The sequence below is a fragment of the Triturus cristatus genome, chromosome 11 (assembly GCF_964204655.1).
Source record: "Triturus cristatus chromosome 11, aTriCri1.1, whole genome shotgun sequence".
NCBI classification, from domain to species: domain Eukaryota; kingdom Metazoa; phylum Chordata; class Amphibia; order Caudata; family Salamandridae; genus Triturus; species Triturus cristatus.
In genome coordinates this window covers 931,560,606-931,572,781 of record NC_140594.1, presented here as the reverse complement: position 1 = coordinate 931,572,781, position 12,176 = coordinate 931,560,606, and the positions used below count along the sequence as shown (strand labels likewise).

General features: G+C 44.0%; 1 protein-coding gene across 3 annotated transcripts in view; it reads left to right on the top strand.

The window, feature by feature from the left end:
- The window catches only part of PXYLP1 (2-phosphoxylose phosphatase 1), a 509,674-nt gene that overhangs the window by 390,066 nt on the left and 107,432 nt on the right, over positions 1–12,176 (top strand). For all 3 annotated transcript variants that reach the window (XM_085634923.1, XM_085634924.1, XM_085634922.1), the window contains one exon: positions 5,254–5,380. In XM_085634923.1, coding sequence (XP_085491049.1) covers positions 5,254–5,380 — 127 coding nt within the window. The remainder of the gene's footprint in view (positions 1–5,253; positions 5,381–12,176) is intronic.

Sequence of the window (12,176 nt, the reverse complement as noted above, 5' to 3'; positions counted from 1 at the left end):
TAGTGTCACTCTCTCATGAAAGTCTTTCACCCCACATCGTTAAGTGTCCTCTATCTCCGAACACCTGTCTCCATATGCAGCCCCTCCAGTAATGTTTCGAGGATCAGTGGGACCAACTTATGGTCAGTTGGGAGGACAAGATCACTCACTTCCTCAATGCAAAGCAGTCTTTGAAATGGTGGGGCTCTCCGACAAAATTGCTTCAAGGAATGCCATTTCATCAGGGTGTCCCTTCCCTTCCCAGACCATAGTATCCGATGCCTCGTTGTTAAGGTGGGACATGCACATGGATCTCCTTCAAATCCAGGGAACATGGTCTCTGAGAGAGATGACCCATCACATCAGTCTCCTCCAGCTGCGAGCAGTTCACCTAGCATTGAAGGCTTTTCTACTGTCCTTCAAGACACAATTCCTGCTTGTTCAGACTGACAACATGGCAACTATGCACTACCTTAACAAGTGAAGGGAACAAGTTCCAGACCTTTGTCATGAGGCCCTAACAATTCAGACATCGCTGATATCCAGAGACATGCAGATCACTGCGAATCATCTCCCAGGTGTTTGAAATGTTCAAGAAGACTCCCTAAGCAGATTTCTTCCAGAAAATCATTAATGGGCCCCTCTCGACATTGGCATGCAAAACATTTTCAGAATGTGTGTGGCTCTGCTTATTGACTTATTTGCCACCTTGGAACACACCTAATGCCCAGGCTTCACTTCAAGGTTCTTCCAACCAGGGACACTGGGGAATCCCCTATGGATCGACCGATCAAGCAAATTTCTCTACTCCTTTCCTCCGATCCCCCTGATGCCGTCAGTTCTCATCAAACGGTCTTACTCGAGGGCCAGAATGAACCTGTGCCCACGTCAGTGGTGGTTCACGGACATGCTCCACAGGTTGGAGCGTCCACATCTTAAACTGCCGTACAGACTGGATCTTCTCACGAAATTGGGGCCAGGTGGTTCTCCCCTCCTCGAATTTGGCAGCAGGTTTCACCTGAGCTAGTTCAGTGTGGGCATCTGAACCTTCCACAAGAATGCATGAACAGTCTCAAGGAAGCTAGACGATCATCAGCACATTCTGCCTATTCAGTCAAATGGAAGAGAGTTTGCATTTGGTGTTTTAACAAGAATGTGAATCCAATAACCTGCCAGAAAGATGTGATTCTTCCATACTTACTTCATTTGGCCAAATTTGGCTTACAGTTCTCTTCTATAAAAGTTAATTGGTGCAAGGTACCCTACGAAAACTACACCTCCACACATTCAGCGATCTTTTCCCAGTAGGACACATAGCACTAACAGATCTCTCTACTCATGCGGAACTATCCCATATGGACAGATTAATTATTGCTAGACTGATTGGTGCCTTGCGCGTGATGATCCTGTCCTTTCCCCTCACCCCAGAGGAATTTCCACCTCTCACACTCCTAATAACAGACAATGACTGTTCACATCTTGTTACCAAACTCTACCACGCTTGCATGACTCTTAAGCAGGTGCGCGGCAGAGGGGCACTGGGAGGAGGACTTGGGACAACCGCTCACTGACAATGAATGGGCTTGTAGCCACGAGCAAATAACAAGGGTCTTGCCCAACCGGCACAAACTCTTGCACTTTAAGTTTGCCCATAGATTTTATATCACACCCATAGAACTGGCTAAATATGACCCCTCCAAAACCTCACAATGCCCCAAATGCCATCAACTAGATGCGGACTTCTCTCATATGACCTGGACTTGCCCTGTCATAGGCATCTTCTGGTTATCGTTGTTTCAGGTGCTGTCAACCATGATATCCATAATACTCACACGTCCCCCAAAATGGCCCTGCTGGGCATTGTTTTAGACATCCCGACCTGCTATAGCAGGTTCACAGCGATTGCATTGTTAATGGCCAAAAGAGAACTCGCAACACACTGGGGGCCCCAATGGCACCCCACAAAAGAGAAATGGCTCCGTAGCATGGCATACTGCGACATGAAAACCAAGATTTACTCTACTCTGCAACCTCCTGTCCCAAGGACACTTGACACATATGCCGTACATATTTACATACATTGAAACATGATTCCGCTGTCTCCTCTCCGTCTTCAGCTCCTGAACACAACGAGAACCCCCGCCCTCCTCCACAATCTACGCAGCGCAAAACCTCGTTCGAAACTCATGCATACTTCCCGGCTTGCATATACTGGTAAGTAGCTGGACTTCCAGTTAATGTTCCACAGAAGTGTATCCCCATTCAAAATAGCTTATTGTGAGTGTCCATATGTTCATCCCTCCCTCTCCCCGCTCCCCCGTTCCCTTTATAGGTGTGACAATATTGCATACTCTTATTTTACTTCTTGCCGTCCTTCTAAATGTACCTGTGCTATTTGATACTGTTTTATAGATGGGTCTTATTATTATGTAGCTATGGAACCATATATTGTCTAAAGGGCACAACACTCCTCTTTTGATAAAGGGGAAAATTTGCCCTCCTTCTGTATTTGTTTTTCCTTATGCAACAATAAAATCAATTTAAAAAAATTTATTGTGAAAAAGTGACCCGGTATCTACGCACGTGGGCGGGAATTTTCAGTGCTCATTACTTCAATGGAGATTTCCCTGAGAGAGAACTAGGATTACAGGTAAGAAACCATTCCACACCTGTTCACATGTTCAAAATAAAGGACACTTTGCTGAATCATTTTTTAATCCACCATATTCCGGATGCTTTGCCTTTTCTACAGGCCTCTTCCCTCAATAGAGTTCAGTAAGACTGACCTGACAAAATCTGTCCGGGGAAAACACAGCTGGTGGGTTAGTTATGACTAACTCATAATCCCTATCCAAACTCTTTGAACTGGGATCGGAACCATCCATAGAGCACCGAACCGGAACTATCAATGGAGCTTGGAATCGGAGTCTCACTGATTTACCAGTAGCTCTGCTTTCAGTAGTGTGTTGTGTATTACATTGCTATGCTTCTGCCTAGTTACCTAACTTGAAATTATATTTCTCCTAGCATGATCACTGACTTATTGTACCAAATTGTATCATATTTTGGTTTTGGGTTTAGTATTGTGGTCGGTATTGTGTTCTATCCTTTCCCTTTGATTTAATCATATTCATTTCGTATATTGTAATTAAATATATACCAGTTATGAAGTGTTATGTGCACACTATCCTTGGGTGGACATGTGTACTTTGTAGTATAAATGTTATCCTGTGTCATATTGTAGCTAGACTAATGCTCCAGATCCTCTCTAATGTTAACCTTAAAACTGTTCCTTCACATCTATCAGAGAGTCTAGGATGCTTAAGTCTTTTCCAGTTTTTGCTGTCAGCTGTCAAACTTGTTATGATTGCCAGTGTCCCTGAGCTTTCTCTCATTTTGAGACCAAACTCACACATGGATTTTCTACCAGGTGAAAATTGTTACACGCGTAAATGATGCAGAAATGTGCATTACCATGTGAACTTCTGTTTATGTTGTGGGGAAACATTGTTTCTTCTGGATAAACCCTTTCTTTAAGTCCTACTTAAGTATTAAAGTATTTCCTTACTCTTCCCAAACAGAAAAGCCATTTATACCCGTGCTTAACCAAGGTAACATTTTGTGGGGTGGCATAATATAATATCTTGTACATATACTCAAAAATATACAAGTGGGAGCTTGCAGTGGCACCTCTGCTAAAACACTCCCATTCCTACCACTAGCTCTAAACAAGTGAATGTGGCAGTTTTGTCATACTAGTCGTTTTCCACATTTTTTTAGTACACTTTACTGACATGAAAGTCTACCAATTGGGATGATGATTTTATTTTCATAAATGTCTGTTGTGAGCACCTTTGTAGACTTTGGGTACACACTAAACTTTGTGAATTTATTGTTTTTGTTTTACCCAGAAGGACCATGATGCACAGTTAGGTAACGGCATATCCTGTATCCATTGCTCTGTTATTAACCCATTTTCAGTGACCCAATAAAGGGTGAGCATGAAACTAAAGATTAAATCTGCCTGGGTAATGTATCACTTATAGCTCTGTCAATTCAAGCGCCTCACTCATTCATTTTAGCCATCTACTGAGAAATAAGCAGGTTTATTCCATGTGATGCACATCAGTGGTCCTTTCGAAATCCCAGACAAAGCTAACTGGTAATAATAGAACCTTACATTTCAGAACCCTGCAGAAAAATCCAGATCTCACACACTCCTCTGTGTTTATCTGCTCTTGTGATCTCACCCACATGGCAAAATACAAGAATATGATACATTTTCCCTCTTTAAATAGACACCCACCTAATAATGTCACAGGAAAGTAAAAAACAAACTTCCTCCCATCTCCCCATCGCCCAAAACCCCACTGCTGCTCACTTATTTTCAGTTGCAGGCACCTCTTCATTCTCCAAGCTAAAATCAATACGCCGCAATACACTTCTAACTCAATAAAAACAAACTCTTGTCCCTCTTCAAATCATTTTGTTGCCCATTATCACCTGGTGCCCAAACTAGTTATCACTGCCATATTTCTTGGGGTCAGACATCCACCTCTAGATGCGTGGACTCATAGAAACTACTGCCAGAATTTGAACAGCCTTCACTCACCCTTGGTGAAAGGATAAAACTTGCAATTCACCACACACACCGTTTTCGGTGTATGAATGAGCACAGGGTTACCTTACTTCATCTTCCTATTGGTACTAGACTGAATTGCATGTGGTTGCTCCTAGTGAGGAGTGGCATAGTAGGCAAACAAATGACCCCTTGGAATGCAGCCCAGAGCAATTTCCTGTGGCTCAAGCTCATTGAAGTGTTCCCCTCATCACATTTTTTTTCCTTCAGACAATTTAGGCTGTTTTTCAGAGTTCTGTTGTAATCAAACACATCCTTGCCCAAAGAAAATGCAGATGTTGCCTTGGATGCCTTTGTTGATAACACGCATGAGGTCATTTCATGACTGGAAATCAGGTGTGAGACAAGATTTACTTATCAAGTCATAAATATGAGGACGGCCATAAATTTAGGAAAGCTGTGCAAGGGTCCATTATGGGCTTGTCGCTTTCACAACACAACCTCTTTCTCCTTCAAAACACTTTGAAATCTATGCAGGGCTGTCTCAGTGCTAAAAAGTCTAATATTTTAGTTAATTTTCTTTTCTGAAAGGCCGAAGTTGGAATTGTAGGCTATGGCATTATGATTAATGGAAACTAAGGATTTAGCTGAGGATTTATTTCAACAGTTTCAGTATGTATTTTCCTTTCCCCTAGGTCGTGTCCCTTTTAATTTCAAGCTGCTGTCTGTTCATATATTGATACGCCATGGAGATCGATATCCACTGTATGCCATCCCCAGAACTAAAAGACCAGACATCGCTTGCACATTGGACCCCAGCAGGTACAGTTGAAGTCTTTTTAGGTGAAGGTGCAAGATGTTTCTTTGGAGCAAAGTTTTATAATGCAAATTTATTTAAACAACCCTTGCTTTGTTGAAATTAGGTTTCCTTATTGTGAAACGAGACATTTAGATTTATAAAGCACAGACAAGCAGAAGATTTGTCTCTTAGAGAAACAATGTCACTGAAAATAATGCCGGTAGGGCCAAATAATGAATTGGTTAATTTATCATTGATTTATGTTTTTATTGGGTTTCTGAACAGCTTCCACTTGCCACTGAACAGTCATTGTTGAGGGATTTTTTTTTTAAACTAGACGGCTTTCATTTCTAGAGCACTTTAGGGTTGATATCACTTTGAGATAAACTTGCATGTGATTCCTTCCTTTCGAGACATCATTTCAGCACTCATATTATCTGAATCTATTTTTATGGAATTTGACTCTGCTTCTCTAGCCTTTACAGTGCCTGCTGACATATTTAGAGCAGCTTTTTTAGGTCGAGCTTTAGCGGCAGCTCGCATGCGCTGCTCGCTCTGCGAGGCAAGCCGTAGTAGAGTATGGGAGACAAGCTGCCCTCACTCTCCCCCCATATTTTTCATTGGCTTCTGTCTTTGTCCTTCTTAAATTCTGTCTTCTGATTGATTATGAGGTTTGTTAGTCCCACCTTATTATGCCATGTCGTCATTTGTACCCTTCCATGGCTAATGGCCCCTTTACTTCGAGTGTTACACTGTACGGTAGGTGTTATTTAGAGCACTATTTTTCCCCCTCCCTCGCCCGCACTCCTGTTGTCCTTGCCTTCTCCCCCCTCCCCCCCCCACCCTGCACTCCCACTGTCTGTGCCTTCTCGCCCCCCCCCCCCCCAGCACTCCCGTTTGCAGTGCAATAGGTCTTGCGTAAATGCGAGTCCTATTGCATTGCAAATGCTTGTTGAGAGGGTGACGGAACATCAAGTGCCTTTCAAGTAGCAGCACTGATAAACACTTAACGTCGGGTAAATTGAGAGCCTAAAATGAACTGCTTAATTGCTACAGATTATTGCTGGGTTTAAAATTGATCCTACAGTAATTGCTGATCTTCCGTACCTACTTTTTACGTTGCCAATTATACTATTCTCGGTAATCAAACTATTGTGAGGTTTGAACGTGTTCTGAACTTTTCTACCTAAATATACAACAACAGTGTTCCTTTCGTACAAGGCGCACAATAAAATTACCTGTCGATAATCACGATGCTTCCCGCCTTCATGCTACTCATCTCTTGCGCATTGTTGATCTGAGAATGAAAATACAAACTTAAACTGGAGCTAAGCGCACCCAGCAGCTCAGTCAAACCACAGGAGAAAGCCTCACAATCTGTCAAGAGTCGTTTCCCAGTAGAAGGGGTCTGCCTGTAAACCGCAGTCTCATTGACCGGTCCAGACTGATTTTAATTTGTCGATACGCTCCCTTTCATAATTGGTTGAATGTGCCTCTTCTGGTTTTCACCACACATATTTAAAATATATGTGGAAACAGGACTTCATGCCAGAAATATTTACCTTGGCTCTTGTCCACAATTAATCCTCCTACCCAATTAATTTAAGATAGGAGCTCAAATATACTCTCACTCTTTTACCATTTGTAAATCTTGTTGCTCTCATTCTCTCTCAATCTATCTTTCTCTCTCTGTTTACCATCTCTCTATCTCTTTAACAGTCTCTACTTTCTGTCTATTTCTGTCCCTCCTTTTCTTTCCCTTCCTACTCTCTCTCTTTCTCTGTCGCACATAAACCTTCTGTCTTTTCTGCCCCAGTCTTTCTCTTTTGGGCTCTCTCCAGCAGCCTGACCCTTACTTACCCAACTGTTTGTTCCCTTGCAGTCTCTTCTTTCACTGTATCCCGGTCTTTCTCTCTCGCTGCATTTCTCTCTAGTTCTCTCACTCATTTTCTCTTCCACCATCTCTTCTCATAACCCTTTCTATTACTCACAACAGCTGTATCTCCTATATTGTATATCTTCCTCTGTAATCTTTCTCTCTCTCTGTCTCCCGCAATAGGCTCCTGTACAGTACTACACAAAGCACTTTTTAGAAATGAAAAAAATGTCAAGTTGATGTGATGACAGGTTAGTATTGTAGACAATAGGTACCATGCAACACGCACCTAAAGCTCCCTGCAGGCAAGACCATAAAACAACATCATAAGAATGAGGATTTGCAGGGCATACAGGAGCATATGTATGTATGTATGTATGGAGTACCTGTATATTGCAAAGATAGATAAAAGGTAGGGAAGCACTGCACACGTTCAAAGGCAAAGATACTGTAAACAATTGATTGGAGAGGTAACTGGGTTGTGAGAGTGAAAATGGACTGGTAACTTGATGGGATATGGTGTTGTTTTGTTTAAAGAGATGGGTCGTCAGCTCTCTCCTAAATTGGAACAGGGTTGGACGGTCCTAGTGGATAAAGGGAATGTTGTTCCAGATCATTGAGGCATAGATGGAGGACTATGGGCATACCTTATGTCCATAGTCACACTTCTGCAGCACTTTCTAGGAATCCCTCCTGATGGTCCTCTGAAATTTTCAGGTGCAAGAGAATGAAAATCACAACACATCTGTTAACTCAGTGCAGTGGAACTGTGGCATACTGGCAATTCACCTGAGATACTACTTGTCTCAGGATCCACCCCTCATCCAGCAGAAATTCCACTGGGAATAAAGAGGTTGGTTCACTCAACAATCATTTACGTCTTCAGGATCTGGGGCCTTCCAAAGTGTAAGCTTGAGCGAGATCATGTGTAATTATGATCTGATACCTGGCAGGCAAGCCATGGGTGTGTTTCCCATCATACTACATGAAGACTAGCCTCAAGGTCTGTCAGCATTGACTTGTGAAGAGAAGTGTATTCGGCCGAGTAAGAGGGTGATCTGCCCTGCTGATTTTGATGCTATGGTTGATACTGGCATCCTGTACTAACAGCTTGAAAGGGTACCACTTTTGGACAGATGCTTTAAAGTTCGCCGTGGAAGACTACCAGAGGATCAGAGGAAGGATGAAGAACCTTACATGTCAAAGAACAAAGCTGTTGGAGATTCTATAAGGCAAGGTTTTTTTAGTTTTTTTATTAGTTTTATTCCTCCAAATCAGTAGACCATGTTTAAATACAATCATACAGCTTGTCCACCTCAACCGAGGTGGTGTATGTTTCAACAATAATACATGTCACAGTCTAGACCTAAGGTCACAGCCGTGGAGATTCCTCAATATTCAGTATTCTCATCGTCTTTTCGTGCTTAAACATAACTCAACAGTAATGAACTCCCCCTCCCCCCCACCTCCCTTCCAACCCCCCACCTCACAATGCCCTCTGCCCCCCCACCCCTTGCCAGGTCTGTATAACTTGAGGTCTGTGCATTGTAATAGTTATGTTGGGTCTCCGTGTGTCTCTCCCCTTTGTCTTTGGGCCTCCCCCCTTATGGAAGACGTCTCCCCTGAGCTTTCCGGTGTAGGTTGGGAGGCCTGTCCTGCTATCTCCTGAATCATTGCCCCCCATGCCATTAGGACCTCGGGCAGTTTGTTATCCCTCCTGGTGTTCCGCATGTGTCCCTCCTCTGCCAGAGCCCACTTCCTTAGATCCGTCCTCCATTTCGCTAATAATGGCCCTTGCTGGGTTAACCACTGGATCACAATACACCGCTTGGCTATAACCAGGCCCAGCACCAGAAGTCGCCTGCTTATCTTCCGCTTAGGATCTCGAGGAATCAAGCCTTGGAGACAGGCACGCGGGTCCAGGGCTATTGTCCACACTGTTATCCTGGTCAGATCCTCGAGGACCGCCACCCAGTACGTCTGGATCGTTGGGCATGTCCACACCATATGCGGAAAATCCGCCTGAACGTTGCGACATCTAGGGCAATGTGGATCCCAGGTGTTATCGATGGCCTGAAGCCTCCTGGGTGAGAGATAAGTCATATGTATAATATTATACTGGATTTGTTTGAAGCGATTACTTACCAGCACCTTCCGCACACTCTCGTGTATTTTTTCCCAGTCTCGTGTTGTGACCTCCTGCGGATACACCTGCTGCCATTTGTGTTCTATCTTTAGGGGGCCAGTCTTTTTTATCTTCCCTCAGCGCCCTGTAGAGGAGGGTAACAAACATTCGTCCCCCAGCCATAGTGATCATAGTCACCAGGGTTTGGGTGTGCCCCGGAGCCTCTGAAAACGAGGGCCATAATTGCCACGCCGTTGCCGCTATTTTAGCGTATTGCAGAAATTGCCCTGCTCCCAGCTCAAAGGTGGTCACTGCCTCCTGGTAAGTAATGAATTTATTGTCCGGATAGAGGTCAGACAGCATCAGGCAGCCCCTCTCCTTCCATTTATCTGTTGACATAACCTGGTCTATTTGAGCAAAGGGTGGCATCAGCCAGAAGTTCACCTCTGGGGCAAACGGCCGTTCCCGGACTAGTCGTCGTAACACCCGGTTCCATATTGCAGCCACAAGCCCCACCAATGGAGGACTATAAGGCAAGGTTATTAGTACATGGCACTCCTGTAAATTGATGAGTCGGGGGTAAATATTTAAAAGTAAATGTCCAGCATGGTCATAGGTAGTATTAATGCGCATTTTATTTATTGCTTCCTGCATACTCACGGGTGAATCAAACAGTCATTCACAGAAGCCAACATGGTCTAAAATAGTCAAAGCTACAAGGCAGTCTGAACTCCATTAAGTATCTACATATTGGTGTTGTGTTTTAATCCTTTTGGCATTGAGCAATTGTTATGGTAATGTGTTAGAGCTGTCAACAAGATTACATAGCATAATACAGTTATGACTGTGTAATTGCTTCTCAGCAATATCAGCAACACATTAATGAGCCCTCAGCCTACTGGTACCATTTAGTGTATATAATCAATTTACGATTTAAAAGACAACCCACAAATGTGCTGCCTAGTTTATTGTCAAAGTTTACTGGGGTCTCTCACGGCAAATGCTGTAAAGGTGTAGCGTTTTTTAAAATAACAAGAAGTGTAATAAATTCATTATTGAATCTCGATCAACAATTTATGTCAACAATTGAGTGATGGAAATAAAACAGGTAAAGCTTTCTAATGATAAAATTGTGCAATACTTTGAAGGAAAACAGTCGAGTTAATGGAAGTTCATGGAGTAATGTTCATTATTAAAAAAGAAAGATTTTGGAAGAAGGTAGATTAGGCTTCATGAAAATATAGTGGCACTAAAATAGTGAAAATAAACAGTGTCTGTCTGATATAAGGCCAACTTGTACATTACCAGGTTCGAATTGTATAACTGAAGAGGTGGTTGACAGAGGCCTCAAAACCGACACATAGACTTTTGATGGACCTATTTAAAAGTAGACCATAACATGTATCATCTTTACTCATCCTGTTGTACAAGTGCGTTGTAATGACCATAACTATTCCAGAGTTGGGGCATGGCTCTATTCTTGAACCAGTTTATAACCAGCATTTGCAATGCAATAGGTTTAGCATTTTACGAAATTTTCAACTGCTGGTATTGTAAATGACAATGCCTTTTACTATTTCATGTTTTTTAAACAAATGAATAAAAGGCATTTTCATTTACAATGCCAATAGCTCAAAATCTCACAATTGCGAGACCTAATGCATTGCAGATGCTTGTTTAACATATAATAGGCTTGGAGGCTGCTAATAGGAATGATTGGCAATAATGTTCTCATGAAGCTAAGTGCAAAATACATGAAACTGCAGATTAAGGGGGTTTGGATGGAGCAGCAAGATGGCGACCACAGTTTGAGTGAGCTCCAGGCTGGCGCCTAATATCCTACACCATCCTAGCCCAATCTGAGAGCTTCACCGGAGTCAATCACAGAATACAATACTGCATTGAGTTTTGATTCTAGAGGAGCCTTGGGTCGAGCACTGGGTGGAACCGCACTGGGTGGAGGCATTGCGTGCCGGGCGCCGTCGTGCTCTGGCCTTGCCTGGCAGCAGTCTGGTGTCTGCCCTGGTGAGAGGGGGGCGGCCTTGTCTCTGGGACCATTTCTGCAGCTGTCATCTGACTAGTTTGGCCTCATGGAGCCTGTGGCGATGGTAGCTGGGAAGCATTGTGGCTGCGCGTCCACTGAGGTGCACAGAAAAGGCTTTGCAGGAACCTGCCTCTGCCTTCCCGGTGCGGATTCTCCAGGGAAGAGAATTGGGGAGCACCAAGGAGAGATGAGCCATCCCCGGGGTGGAAAGTGACTGAGCGCCTGCTTTACGATAGTTATTGGGGATGGGCGGCTGCCGATCACGTTGGTCCGAGGGGGTGGGGCGGGGCATCCCATGTGAGGCTCTTCTGGAGGCACATTTTTGGTAGTGAATTTTTAATTGTTGGGGCTAGTGTACCTTGCTCCCTTGTCTCCTGGGCCCTTGTAACCCCGTTTCAGGTGCCACTGGGCCCACCTACTCTACCTACCATTGTTGGGGCTGGAGCCAGCTGACGGGACAGTTGTTGTGATAGCCCCCACCCTGCCATCGAGGGAGTTCCTTGACGCGCTGGAAGTGCAGCGGGTGCCCCGGCCATTCGTGCCTCCTCCTGGTGAAGGCTAGTACTGGTTAGTGGACCTTAAACATGGTACTGTATACAGACCTCTGTAAGGCTGGAAGATTTGAGTGCTGCTCGTGCCGCCACTGTTGGGTGACTGGTGGGCCTGACCACATCCTTTTCCTACGATGGCAGTGGACAAACTCACCACGAGGCAAAGTAGACTAGACCACTATGCTAAATCCTTGCCGCACGCAGACATGGCAACCGCCAGCAC